At 43.6% G+C, this 14,004-nt stretch overlaps 3 protein-coding genes across 4 annotated transcripts; 2 read left to right on the top strand and 1 right to left on the bottom strand.

Annotated features, from left to right (window-relative positions):
• The first annotated feature begins 14 nt into the window (after positions 1–14).
• Positions 15–3,713, top strand: LOC108121468 (uncharacterized). The gene is made up of 4 exons (XM_017235577.3): positions 15–49; positions 113–252; positions 309–548; positions 3,503–3,713. Exons 1-4 carry the CDS (start codon positions 21–23, stop codon positions 3,634–3,636), a joined length of 543 nt encoding a protein of 180 aa, XP_017091066.2. The 5' UTR covers positions 15–20; the 3' UTR covers positions 3,637–3,713.
• A 133-nt stretch (positions 3,714–3,846) lies between these two features.
• On the top strand, positions 3,847–4,566 carry LOC108121471 (uncharacterized). Its single transcript, XM_043214211.2, has 2 exons — positions 3,847–4,270; positions 4,325–4,566. Exons 1-2 carry the CDS (start codon positions 3,874–3,876, stop codon positions 4,381–4,383), a joined length of 456 nt encoding a protein of 151 aa, XP_043070146.1. The 5' UTR covers positions 3,847–3,873; the 3' UTR covers positions 4,384–4,566.
• Positions 4,567–5,252: 686 nt separating this feature from the next.
• On the bottom strand, positions 5,253–14,000 carry LOC108121472 (uncharacterized). 2 transcript variants are annotated; one of them, XR_001773127.3, is made up of 3 exons: positions 13,848–14,000; positions 12,751–12,931; positions 5,253–12,219 (listed from the first exon to the last, which is right to left on the bottom strand). XR_001773127.3 is itself a non-coding variant. In XM_070279391.1 (2 exons), the coding sequence occupies exon 1, from the start codon at positions 13,765–13,767 to the stop codon at positions 13,273–13,275; it is 495 nt and encodes a 164-aa protein (XP_070135492.1). In that variant the 5' UTR covers positions 13,768–13,935; the 3' UTR covers positions 5,253–12,219; positions 12,751–13,272. The 2 variants fall into 2 exon arrangements, 1 of the variants encoding a protein (XP_070135492.1); XM_070279391.1 differs by having other exon boundaries at positions 12,751–13,935.
• Between the last annotated feature and the right edge of the window lie 4 nt (positions 14,001–14,004).

Genomic DNA, 14,004 nt, shown 5'->3' with positions numbered 1-14,004 from the left:
CAAATATACTGCAGATTGGAATGGATCCAGGAAAAGTAATTGGAAAAGTGTAAGACCATTAACGTAAATATAAAATATTATGATTAAAACATACACTGACTGTTCCGTTAAGGAAGGAGCAGGTGCGCATGGAGCACAAGTCCCGGCGTAACTACCCAAAGGTGTGGTCTCAGGTTGCCGAAAAGGATACCAACAAGTTCTACCACCAAAACGAGATTGATACCCAACTAAGGCAACACCTAAAACTGAAAGGTTCAATATTATAAACCTGGCTATGGGTATATCCTAAAATAGACGCTTTTTCACAGATCTTTGTCCGATTAGACACAATAACCAGGGCGAGTCCCGCTTTTTTTCCCCGGAAATGTATAAAAACCTACTGGGTATATGTCGGTGTGGTCGATCTAGAGAGGGTCTTCACATGGGGAAGTGCCTACAAAGAACAGTGAGCCCTATTTATGAGCGGACCAACCAAAAAGAGGCTCTAAAGCCCGAGGAAAACCGAGAAGAGCCTCCTGAACCAAGGATTGTACCTCGCACCTCAAACTGTGAGTAAATCCAATGCGAATCGTGAGTTGAAAAGATTAGCTTTGTGATTATGCCTAAAGGGATCGAAATATCCATTATTAGTATAAAATTAAAAAAAATTACCTAAATATAAAGAAAGGCCACCGCTGATAAAGGGATTCAAAAAGTCATTTTGGAATTTACTAAACATGGGATCGCATTATTAAATGTTGAGAATTGGGAATGTTAAGTAACATTTTTACATTGCCCTAATAACAGTATTTTTTAACATAGTGTTTGAAAATTCTACACGTTTCCGTTTCCGCTCATGTTATATGATCAGGGATGGGAAATTTTACATTTCAAATTGTTTTGTTAGAGATGGTGAACATGTTAGGGATGGGAAATTGTATTTCAGTATTATTATTATATTTATATATTTATTTATCAGACTTGAAATTTAGTTGTACTTACTTATTACTGATGAAACCCCCACCTCTGAAAACCTATTAATTACATTAAAACTTCTTATTACTTGAGTTATTTTAATTTTAATATATATTGTTTATAATTTAACTTATTTTTACACTAATTTAATATTCATTTACTAAACAACTTAAGTTTTGAAATACAGACTTACCTTAAGTAGGGATCGAACTCAGGTACGTTCGGGTTTCCGATCAATGATCTTCACCTCTAGGCCATCACCTGCACTTGCTAGTGATTAACTTTACATCGACTACACTGCACTTTCGAAGTTTAACAAATGTTGAAGAAAAAGCTTTTGCCTAAAAAGCCTTGAATTAAAATTATTCTGGAATACGTTTTCTACCATTTTTTTAAATCTTTTATTTACAATATTTTTTAAATATAAATAAAAATAAAAAAATAAATGTATTAAACAAACAAAATAAAAGAACTTGAGAGAAATTTTTGGTGGAAGCCGGAATCGAACTCGGTTCTATTGGTTTAAAGGGCGGGCGCGTTCACCATTACACCGCTTCTTTATTTGTTGTAAAATTACAAGAAAGATTCGTGAAAATTGTGTTTGAATATATGATTATTTCAAAATGCATTCTTTTTAACTTTTTCCGTAAAGTTAAACCTATTTTCTAGGTTTATGTACAGTGGGTCGCAGCTTATTTCAACCAGCACCCTAAAAAAAACTCAAAGCTAAATATCTCGTGAACTAAAAAAGGTATCAAAATAATTCAAATGCAGATTTTTAGTTTTACTTTTCAACAACAAATATATGTTTCTATTTATTTTCTAAGATTTTTTATACATTTAATAATAATATTTAAAGAAAAATACAACTAAAAATAGCGTCGCAGCTTATTTCAACCAGCTAGTCAAAAATGTTTTAAACCTAACTTAAATTAAAAAAATCAACAAAATTAATATTTAGTATGCCCCCCCTTATTATCTATAACCATTTTAAGCCGTTTTGGCATGGAATCTACCAATTTTTTGGTTACATCTGGGGTTATTTTTTCCCACTCCTCCTCCAAAGCGTTCTTCAGATCTTTTTTGTTTTTTATCTGGCGTTTCCTTATATTTTGGTCCAATATTGCCCATAGATTTTCAATCACGTTCATATCCGGTGACTGGGCGGGAGGTTGCATAACGTGGGGGCAATTCCATATTAGCCAAGTCTGCACAATGCCCGACTTATGTTTCGGGTCATTGTCTTGGTAGAACCGGAATTGCTCTTGAATTCCCAGTTTCTCCGCACTTTGGACCAAATTTTTCTTCAAGACGTCGAGGTACTGGGTCTTGTCCATTGTTGACTCTATAAAATGCAGCTTCCCGACTCCCGCTGACGACATACAGGCCCAAACCATGACGCTGCCACCGCCATGTTTAACAGTCGCCTTTAGGTTTTTATTATGGAGCTCTGTGTTTGGCTTACGCCAGACATAAGATGCTCCATCAGAGCCAAAAATATTAAATTTGGACTCATCTGCGAATATTACAGACTGCCAAAAAGTTTCGTCCTTGTTCATATGGTCCATGGCGAATTTTAATCTTGCCTTCTGGTTTTTTGCACTAATGAAAGGCTTCTTTCGTGCAATTCGACCATTAAACCCCTGGCTGTGCAGAACTCGTCGGATGGTGTCTGGGTGGCAAGACTTGCCCAGCTCTGTCTCCACTTGGGCAGCCACTTTTGGAGCCGAAAGTTTAGGGTTTTCCCGGATTTTTCGGACAATATAACGCTCGTCCGTCTCATTAAAAATTTTGTTTGGGGCTTTTCGGCCCTTGTCATGCGTTCTGTTCTCGCGAACAAAACGGTAAATAATACTCTGTACTGTAGAGTCACTAAGAGCAACCATTTCCGCAATTTTCCGGCGAGAAAGTCCGTTTTTGAAGTGACGGAGCACATCTTCTCTCTTCTCTAAAGAGGTTCGGGGTCCCATTTTGATTTAATTGATATATTGCGGAAAAAAAGGCACAAAGTTGATGAAATCCAACACAACTAGTTAGTAAATAACAAATGTAAGCCGATGTAACAAAAAAAAAAAGTTTCTTGGAAAATAACGGATCATGGCAGTGCTGAAAATTGACTGGTTGAAATAAGCTGCGGCGGTATTTTCAGCGGTATTTTTCTTTAAATATTATTAATAAATGTAAAAAAAATCTTAAAAATTAAATAGAAACATATATTTGTTGTTGAAAAGTAAAACTAAAAATCTGCATTTGAATTATTTTAATACCTCATATAGTTTACCAGATATACTGATTCAAATTTTTTTCAAGGGGCTGGTCGAAATAAGCTGCGACCCACTGTACTTCAAAAACATTAAACAAAAAAGAAAATGTAATACATCGACATTTTATTTATGGTCCGAGCAGGATTCGAACCAGGTACCTTTAGATTATAAGTCGGGCTTGCTAACCTTTAAGCCACCTCGTTATTTGTTGCAAAATGATGTAGCAAATTACAACAAAAGCCTTTGTTTACAAAATAATTCATTCATGTTTCAACTTTTTTCAGCCAACATTGGATTTTTAGGCACAGCAACAGACTATCAAAAACTGGAAAGGTCCATGCAGTACGTTTCGCCATCTTATTCGATGAATGGTCCTCGGATTACAGCTGTTCCATACCACACAATTATTATTGGCTAAGACATCCATTATTTTCCATATGGAAGGGAATAAATTACCCAATTGCGCTTGTTCCGAACCAGATATTTGATGACTCAATCCATAGGGGATTTCTGAAACTTATATGTAGCTACCTTACGCTGGCTCAGATGAGCGGAATTTTATAATAAACAAGGCCCTCACATAGAACTGGAATTTCCAGAGACGACTTTTATTTTAAAACCTGTCTATTTTTTAAAAGATTACCTGCATCTGACTATGTGCCATGTAGTGTTAGTAGCTCACGAACCGTGGTTGAGTTTAAAGATGAGCTTCAGTTTGTCACCTATTTTACTACTAGCCTGTTTTGGTGGGCTTGGGGCCAAGGCTCAAGATGCTCTAATTTTTCAAACCACCAGTAGCTCTTTGGATTTAGTTGGTACTACTGGGCCACCACCAATTTCGGCGGCGAGCTCCAACAACTGGGTGCTGGTAAACAACATGAGAGTGCGAGGCGGGATAACACCGTTTGTTCCAGCTCCGCCACCGACACCAGAGTTCCTGGACTGCTTCGGAAGGTGCCCTACCACTCCGCAGTATACCCCTATTTGTGGAAGCAACATGCAGCTTTACCTGAATGAGCAAAAGTTTAACTGTGCTCGTTTTTGTGGGGCAGGTGGGTGTACTCCACTTTTAATTATAGTCCAATTATGATCCTTGGCTGTTTTAGATATACAGATCGTACGCAGAGGAAGTTGCGAGGGCCTCTTTCAAATGACGCGCGGATGAGAAGCTTTTACCCGACAGTTATTTTCCAAAATCAGTGTATTCCCAGATGAGATGATGAGCTCCGAGTTCATGGAAATTTGATAAGAACCTAAGTGATGACAAACTATGTAAATAGACAATGTATGTGACCTAATACTTAAGTAAACTTAGGAATATATAAAGTATACACATGATTTCTGATAACCCGTGGTGGCGCACATTCTACAGACAGTTCCTATCTGAATTTTGACTAGAACACTTGCCAAAATGCTGACGTCTTACCATTTGGCTATGATTCTGGGTAGAAAAAGTATTTTTTCTTACAAATGTATTCTAATAACAGCTTTTCAGGTGTGCTTCTGGGATGCTTGCTGCTCCAGGATATGGTGGCTGCCAGGGTTTATACTACAGTTCACAGGCGCCCCAACGCTACGCACTTTACTCCAGCTCAGACCCATAGTCCCGGCCACAAAGTTCACAACAACTTCACCCGTCCAAACCAAATTCCAGCTCAGACGTACCAGCCAGGATATCCCATAAACAACTTCACCCGGGTCGCTTTATCCCCAAATTGGTCTGCACCGGCTCCTGTTCCGTCCGGCTGGGCATCTCAGGGCTCCCACACCCACAACACTCCACCATCACTACCCACATCTGGTGTTTGGGCGATCAACAACACCATACCGTCTGGTTGGATTCAGCCGTCAGGTCAAGCAGGCAACCCAACCTTTGGACCCGGCAAATTCAACGCCACTTACTACCCAGCCTATAATCACACGACTTTTGCTGCTCCAGCTGGCAGGCCCGCACCTGGAGCTAACCCTTACGCAAATCTTTCCATTTAAGTGCGTTTCAAGCCACTGCCCCAATCATAAAAATAAAAGGATTAATTCATTTTTTCAAAAAACAATTTATTTCGCAACCAAACTGTTGCATATCCAAAAAATAGGATCATCGGTTTGAATATTTTGAGATAGCGTTCCGGTATTCCAGAAGTGTGAAATAAATGTGTTTACGAATGATGAAATTATCCCAGACATGGGACAAGTCAGGGGCGGATATTGGAGGCACGGCATCTATTAAGTATATCAGCTTTGAACTATTACACAATTGAGCGCCACCAGCAGTGTGTTGCATGGCTCAATATCCTTGGAATACCACCGATGATTAATCTATCAGCACCCGTAGAGGATCATCCCACGCTGCCGTCAAGTGCTCCCTCGCCGCAGTCAGTGATTCCCACGCTGCCGTCAGCATCCTTCACGATTCCCTCGCCGCAGTCGAAATATTCCCGATTAGGATCTCCCGCGCTGCAGTCAAAATTTAGTTCTCCCACGCCGCAGTCTCTTTGAATGACATCCCACGCAGCAGTCAGCACTTCCGTATCCCACGCCGCCGTCTGCATCCCTCGCCGCCGTCCCAAAATCCCACTTGAAGGTGGTTTCATGATTGGAGAGAAGACCCTATCCCTATCGCCCTCGTCTAAGCGCCCTAACAGTCCCACGTTGCAAACAAGGAATCCCACGCTGCAGTCTAAACGATGAATCCATCGCCGCAGTCTATTCGTTGGAAATCCCTCGCTGCCGTCCATGTCTTCGAATGTTCTCCCTCGCCGCCGTCACTCTTTGATCGCTTTATCCCGCGCTGCTGTCCAATTAATGATTCTCGAAATCCTCTAACCAATCTAACTTCCTTACGAAGAATCGTCCCAGAAAAATAACAGACCCGGGGGTAGCGAAGCCATGCGTCGTAAAAGTTCAAAACATCCACAAATTGGTTTCCAAAAGTAAAACATGATGGTACTAATTCGAATGCGATTTGAAGGTACGAAAGGTTTCACAAGACATCCTGTCCAGTAGTATTGCGAAAGCGAAAACAATTGAGTCTTGATGAAAATGGTGTTGAAGAAGTAGTGATAGTGTCAGACAATGTGTTGCTCCAGATGACAAAAGAGAGGTGAGTGGTCCAAAGAAAAAATCGTCGCTGCTTCTGGTAGTGAAAATACTCTAACTGGTGTAGTGTTACTAGTAGACTCCGCATCCGCCAAGGATGCTTGCATAGATAAGTGGCCATTGCAATGGGCTCGAATGTGGTAGTAGGTGGTGTAAAGCTTGAAGCCATTCAAATGATTCTCGAAAGCGCCTCTGCGAAGGTTGATCCCATCTTGTGGAATATGACCCTCAAGGTTTGTAGGACTAAGTCGAAGGTACCCAGTGACTTGGCAATGTTGCTGTATGCCAATCCCTCTCCTGACACGTAAAGCAATAGCCGCCCTCGAAGGTAGTAGTATTGCCAGTATTGAAGAGAAAAGTCGAAAAAGCCTCTGCTCCAGATGCTCCCTCTCTGCCACGGAAACGGACCTCGAAGATGGTACAAAGGATGGGGGGAAGCCTCTCTGTAGTTCAAAAACGCCTCTGCACTCAGTACGATGTTCTCACTGCTTTCTGCCTGGACTTCATTTCTATTCAACTCTGATCCCTGCCAGCTTTCGAATGGACTGGGCCTAGTTCACGCGTGCTCCGGCTGCTCTTCAGGAAGGTCGGGAGTCTGCTTTGCGCTTAGTACATAAATTTGGGGTTTACATGTTCAAGGTTAACAATATCTTACAACGGATTTACAATTTTCAAAATCACAAGCAATTCTACAATGATTGCATAACAATGCATTACAAATACAAAAGGATTTGACTCTACTTGTTTCTAAAAGAATCTGCAATGATAGTTTTAGGAAAACAAAAGAAACAAAATAAAGAGTATACTTCAGTTGCCTGTAGCGCGGGCGCGTGTCTCTTGGATTCCCTTTGAGACCAACGTGACGAGTGCTTGGAGACCAGATCCGGCCAGGCCGGTTGGAACTCGCATTTCAGACATGTGCGGGAAGTGGATGTTCCAGGGAAACGTGCGCATACACCGAGTATGTGACCCAGTCACATGGGTGGGATGACGCGCCGTCACGCTTCTGTCTGTCTGCCTGCCTGCCTCTTGCTGTCGCTGTACATCGCACTCGATTCCCTTTGCGATCATTGCTGAAGTGAAGAGTCGGGGAAGGTTGTCGGGAGCTCAACTGGGATTTCGACTGCTGCCTGCTGCCGCAGTACCACCTCGCATTGGATTCCCTTTTGCGGCATGTTGAACGATGGGCCAGGAGTTGGGTCTCAACTGGCAGAGCGAAGCACGGCACACTGGCCGCCTTGCTCCAACTTGGAACACTAATCGCATTTGATTCCCTTTGCGATGGATTTTGGGTTTCTCGAGTTCTGGGCTAACCTACGGGAGGAAAGTAGTGCGAAAGTGGAACGACAACCCGCTGCGCTAGACTGCCGTCGAAGAACGCCCGCTGGCTATGCCTGGCTAGTCTGACTGACCGATGGTCTTCAACTGCTGCTGCTGCACATCTTCTGATTCGGAGTCGGATTCGGATGCTTGAACACTAATCGCATTTGGTTCCCTTTTGCGATAAACGACTAGCTAGGTGTCGTTAGCTTCTGTTCTGGCACGTCTCTGTTCTGCTCTGATCTGTCCGGATGGATCGATGGATGACTTGGCTTGGCATGGCTATGATCGCCGATCACTGTTCGCTGCCGTTGCTGAAAGTGACAAGTGATAGTTAGCGACGCTAGGCGCAGGCACAAACCCACGTGGCGCAGCTGCTGCAGCAGCCCTGTAACAACGACAACTCATCAGCTCACTTCGCAGCGAATCTGGTGATGGTGCGGTGTAGCGGCTCTCGGTCCAAACGCATTTGTTTCCCTTTAGCGTGGACCGAACGCACAATTTCTGTGCGGTGCAATTTGCAGTACGTGAGGAGCCAAAGCTCAGTACGTCACGGCGCCCGGCGCCCGGCACCGGTCTCAGGCGCGGGCTCTGTCCAATGCCCGAGGATGGGGGAGGATGCAGCGGCCGGAAGCGCCAAGCTGGAGGGGCTGCTCTACTGGGCACCGATGTGCGCCTGGTGTCTAGGTAGACCCCAACCAGCGGCAGCCCTCATCGGCAGACAACTCGGCTGTAATGTAAAAGCGTTAGGTTCACATCTTACACAGTCGGCGCAGCGACAAGGCGAGAGTACACCGTTTGTCAGCGTGCATGCGTGCTTGCGATCTCTTGCTTTACGATGTTGCTCGATGATGTCGCTCGACATGGCAATATTGTGGCATTCACAGTGGCAGCTGCATCTGCATCAGCAGCAGGTGCGGTACAACTGCGGGTCGCAGATGTCGTAGTTGTCGTTGTGGCGGCGGCGCGCACTGGTCGCTCGAGAGAAGCCTAACTGGATGGATTGATGCATCGTTTTGGATTCCCTTTAACGATTTGCAGCAGCACAGCCGTAGACTCGGCCAGCTAGGAGCGGTGGTGTGCACGATTGAACATTCCGACCGTCGGTCCTTGGCAGCTGCCGTGTCTACCGGTTCGGATCGCTTCGATAACCTATGTATACAGAACTAAGTCGATGCGTACAGGGACTCTCGACTGTGCGTCATCGCTGCAAGAAGTGCAAAAGAAAGTTATGGACAGCGAAAGGATCTCACTCTGGAAGGCCATGATAAAACGTCGCTTTCTTGCTACAAAACATTCCATTCCTCTTGCTGGACAGACTCATATTGCTGAAAAAACAGGTGTGAGCGGTTCTAATTGGGATCAGACCTGACCTGCATATTTATCAAATTCGCGTGTTGTATGGATGTTGGACTGCAGCGATTGAGTGTTGGTGTTATTGCTTTCAAGTTGGCATTTGATTCCCATTGCCTCAAGAAATTTTGCTACATGTACACACACACACACAAGGCGGGCGAAAGTGCACGGGTAAGTTCAACTGTGTGGACAGGGTCGGATCGAAACGGTCGTACCAATTCGTCATTTGACACTGCAAGGAATACATTAATAAAAACCAGGACTTGGTTGAGATATAAGAGAAACTTCGGTGAAGGCACATCTTTGTTTTTCCCAGCATCTCTCAAACACCGCTTAAATGGCGCCTAAAATGTGGCAGGACGGAGATGGTCGGTCGTTGCTTTCAATTTTGATTGATGTTGACGTGATATGGGCAGGCACATTCAACTGCACGCATACCGCTAAAATACAGAAATATTCGGGTCGAAAAAACTAAAAAAAAAAAAATGAGGTTCATGCGATGCCATCCTCGCAGAGAAACTGTCCGCCAATATGCGCAGGAACCGTTCAACTGCGTCATATTTCTACAAAATATAAAGGAAAAGGGTTTCGATTTCAAATATCTTAACTTTTACGATGGCGGCGACGCTCCACGCAACAACGCAAAGATATATCCAACATTCGAGGGAGTAGCTATTCGATATTGGCAGTCCGCAAGCCCAGTTTAAGTTTTGAACAAGAGCACTGTGCTAAAAATAATTGAAACAGGAGCAGTTTGATCTAGTTAGGTATACAAAACGAGTTACGCTTCGGTGTTCATTTCATTGCTTAGTATCATTCGTCCCAGATTACAGAAATCAACTTAAGATGGATCTGTTACTCCCACTCTTTCATGCGGATGCACGCAGGCACCGTTCAACTGCGTCGCATCGCTAAAACAAATAAAGCAAAAGTGACGATTGTGCCTATCTACTAAGTTACGTGTTTGAGATAAATATACACTCGGTCTTATCCGCCATCAGGGTATACATATATGTTAAGTACTGTGCTAAAAAATAATTAAATCGCAAGCAGTTCGTTCGGATTAGTTATACAAAAACGAGTTACTCCTTTGGTTATTGATCCCATCGAATATTCAACTATAGGGCCACGTAACATGGGCATTCGATTTCAATATAAACCAGAGACACGTCCTTCTGCCACTCATTCGGGCCGATGCACGCAGGCACCGCTCAACTGCGTCGCATCGCTAAAATAAACAAAGGAAAAAGTGAAGCTTGTTCCTAGTCTACTAACTCTGTTTGGTTATTCGGTCGGAGTAGCTATTATTCTACTTGGTACGCATGGCCGTGTTGGGGTAGCTATAATTAGGATGCCAGAGGTCTTGCTTTTTAGAGTACTGAGCTAAAATTATTAAAACAGAAGACATTCGATCGAGTTAGGTATAAAAATCGGGTTACGCTTATCGATATTCTTCCCATTGGTGATGTGTTCTTTGGTTTTTCGATTTTGAAGAGTCGACTAGGACCACATATTGTCCTTCTGCCATTCTTTGGGCCGATGCACGCAGGCACCGCTCAACTGCGTAGCACCGCTAAAAAAAAAAAAGGAAAAGGTAAAGCTTCTTCCTAGTCTACTAACTCAGTATTGTTATTCGGTTGAGTTCCGCTTTTGTTGTCGCTAGCCTATACGGAAGCCGGGTACACATCTTTGTGCTAAAATGAATATTTAAAAGGACGAGCAATTTTTTCGGATAAGGTATCAAAAAAAACTAGGTTACTCTTATGGAAATTGATCCCCTTGACGTGTTCTTTGGACTTTCGATATCAACAAGTCGACTAAGACCAGAGATACATCCTTCTGCCACTCATTCGGGCCGATGCACGCAGGCACCGCTCAACTGCGTCGCATCGCTAAAAAAAAATAAAGGAAATATTGAAGCTTGTCCTAGTCTACTAACTTTGTTTGGCGGTCTTCCTCTTATGCCAGTTTCAATATTCGCCTTGCATTCCAATTCTTTTCTACAAGATTACTCTGCTAAAAATATTTAAAACGAACATTTGGTCTGGTTAAGTATAAAAACGATTTACGCTTCGGCTACCATCCCATCGAGCAGACGTGGTTGCCCAGTGTGTCGCTTGGGCAGACTTTAAGGTATCTTCATCCCACACGCTCATACAGATGAACGCAGGCACAGCTCAACTGCGTCGCATCGCTAAAAAAAATAAGGGAAAACGTGACGGTTGTTCCTATACTACCAACTATTGCGTGTTTCTTCAGTGACATCCAACATCAGCCCTTGCACCCACAGGAACAGCTCAACTGTGAAGTGGCGCTACAATAAAGATGAAATTGGCTTTGAAAGGCCCAAAGTTTAGGAGTCTGAAAGTGAAGACGTGTGCCTAGGGTCCAATCAAATAAAACAGAAGATCCAACAATGTGTGTACACTGTACAGTGAAGCAATCATAAAACCCAGTTGATGTCAGAATTACTGACGTCTGCAATTCAGGAATTAATCAAAATAATTATCCCAAGCTGCTTACATGCGAAGTGAAACGAATTTTGCAACAGTGGCTCCTCAAATTCCGAACCGTTGAGTTGTAGAACGATTTGCCGATGATATGATAGATATTCCTTTGTCTTGGTTATGCTTTTGACTTGTTCTTTTCGCTGTAAATCTGTTCAAAAAAGCAATATTTGTTCGCAGCTGATATACCAAATACCGTGTAACTGTGTGGATGGGTGGGTGGTGGTCAGCAGCTGCGAAGCGGGCTATGCAGAATAGGTGGTGGTAGTTGGTGGTAGTGGTGGCACAGCCTCGATGAGGGCACGAGAGCTTCAAACGCAGGTAAGCTGATGAGAGCTGGAGCTGCTGCTGCGCGCATTCCGCCTTGTCCCCTTGTGATATATGTCCCCATGTCAGTTGTGGTCATGTCATGCAGAGGAGACTCGGTGGTGTTTGCTGCTGCTGCTCCGTGCTCATCTCCGGCGATTTGTACTGAATCGGCCATCGGCTGTATTGCGGAACTCACTGCCGGGCGGTGGAGGTAGGGGTTACTCGGACAGACGTGAAGACTCACTCAGTAACTCGGTAAATGAACGAATGCTTCTGGCGAGCGACCGCCGTGGCTTTGTACATGTTTACAGCGGATCCAATTCCGCATCCGCTTGCGTACGGATTTCGTCGTGTTGCTTGGTTAGTATTCCGTTCCTCCTCAGCGTTGCCATTAACGTTCGAGGAGCAGGAAACTGCAAAACAAAATCGGTTATAGATGCGGTTTTGTCACAAACAAGGGAAGTTTTGATTTTGTTTGCTTATAGAGAAGTTTGAATGAATAATAAAGGCAACTTGGATTTCAATATTCAGTTATTACAATATTTTATTTTTAGGTTTTATCAAATATCAGTTCTGTATGCTTACTTTATGTACATTAATTCTATGTTCAGATCGTTTACTCTCTAATATATACTCTGAAGTACTGAAGTTACACTTGCAATAGCCTCGTTCTCTAACACGCGCTGATTCAATGTGAATCGTAAGCACGACGAATTTCTCGAAACCAAAATCGGACAAAAAGTAGCTCAACATGGTGGTGTACACAAAAATAACACAAGCGTACGACTCACGGACGTGCGGATGTGTGTACGGGCACACAAGCGTGCGCTTGTGTTTGAGTTTCTTTGTTATGCTGCTGACCAATTTTGTGACGTCGCGATTGTTTTCGCCAGAATTTCAATTATAAACTACGTAACTTAACTAATAGTATAATGTTTACAAACCGAGTGTGATCCTGAACCAAGCCTCTTTCTGGTGGCGTTCGCACAGATTGATTTCTTCATGGGTTTTGTTTCAGCGCCATGACTCACACCATTTTCGATCGAAGGCCGTTTGCTCATCGTCTTCTCACACTCTCCCATCCTCTTTCTCTCTTCTTCATTACAATCTATAACATGTTTGCGACTGCAAATGAGAAATGGTTGTCGTAATAAAACTAATTTAACAACAAACAAACTACTATTCTAAGACGGCGTTAGGGTAACAGTTTCATTTTCTTTTTTAGGCATTGTTCTCCATTTTGGATACGCACACAGACACATGTATGCGCTCGCTTGCACGTAGACACTAGGACGGTCCTCCGCTATATTTTAATTATAGCATGGTTGGCTTCAGTCTAAAATATAACTACTTTAAAGCCAAAACTGTTCAATTTTGACATTAGAGGTCGCGAAATGGTCTCGAAATTTCATTAAATCGAGGACCCTAGTATACACACACAAAACGGGCACTATAGTCGTCTCTTTTTAACTGTTCACAGCAATGGCCGCGCAGCTGAGGTTTTTGTTGGACGTGTAACTGTTGCTAGCCAGGCTGATGTTGTTGCTGCTACTATTCCCGTTGCCAGAAGTGCCGTTGTTTCCACTTAGACTGCGCATGAAATTGTCGAGGCCACTGAGCTCGCTCCTCCACAGACTGTTTTCTATTTCGCGACGCTCCTCCGCCTCCACGGCTTTGGCTTTGGCGTCGGCCATGGCATCGTTGGCACAGTGCGTCTTGCCATGGGGAACAAACTTGGTCTGCATTTCCAGCCAGCGGCTGAAGCGCTCCTGCTGCTTTCTCCGCAGCTCGTGCTCCGCATGGAACAGGGCCGTCGACAAAATGGCGTTCACGCGCAGGTCGCTGCCCGCACCACGCAGCTTGCGACGCATTTTCTGACGCTTCATGCGGAAATTACGCACCCAATCCGTCAGGGTCTTGGGATGCTCGGCGGCGTCACACTCGTCGTAGTACGCAACCATTTTATTTTATTTCGTAAGTGTATTGTATTTTGTATTGCGACGCACGAGGAAGTATTTGTGAAACTGCTTAAAACACACACCTTTACAGTGACGACAAACTGACATCCGACGCACACCAGAGCTCTTTGAAATTTTCTTCTCCAAATTTTTTTTCGACTGTGTGCAGCGCAGCCGAAGCATTTCCTTATATACCCTGTCCGCAGCTACGAAGCGTATTGCTCCGCCACGTCGTCTTGG

The sequence above is a fragment of the Drosophila bipectinata genome, chromosome 3L (assembly GCF_030179905.1).
Source record: "Drosophila bipectinata strain 14024-0381.07 chromosome 3L, DbipHiC1v2, whole genome shotgun sequence".
Classification (NCBI taxonomy): domain Eukaryota; kingdom Metazoa; phylum Arthropoda; class Insecta; order Diptera; family Drosophilidae; genus Drosophila; species Drosophila bipectinata.
Note: the sequence above shows the minus strand (reverse complement) of the source record. Positions and strands in the feature narration are given on the sequence as shown.

What these genes read in the sequence shown, in the direction of transcription:
- LOC108121471 (XM_043214211.2), top strand. Translation starts at nt 3,874, where the DNA reads ATGTGCCATGTAGTGTTAGTAGCTCACGAACCGTGGTTGAGTTTAAAG. An exon ending in TGCTCGTTTTTGTGGGGCAG is followed by an intron (nt 4,271 to 4,324) that starts GTGGGTGTACTC and finishes TGGCTGTTTTAG; the next exon opens with ATATACAGATCGTACGCAGA.
- LOC108121472 (XM_070279391.1), bottom strand. Translation starts at nt 13,767, where the DNA reads ATGGTTGCGTACTACGACGAGTGTGACGCCGCCGAGCATCCCAAGACC.
- LOC108121468 (XM_017235577.3), top strand. Translation starts at nt 21, where the DNA reads ATGGATCCAGGAAAAGTAATTGGAAAAGT. An exon ending in GGAAAAGTAATTGGAAAAGT is followed by an intron (nt 50 to 112) that starts GTAAGACCATTA and finishes TGTTCCGTTAAG; the next exon opens with GAAGGAGCAGGTGCGCATGG. An exon ending in TGTACCTCGCACCTCAAACT is followed by an intron (nt 549 to 3,502) that starts GTGAGTAAATCC and finishes AACTTTTTTCAG; the next exon opens with CCAACATTGGATTTTTAGGC.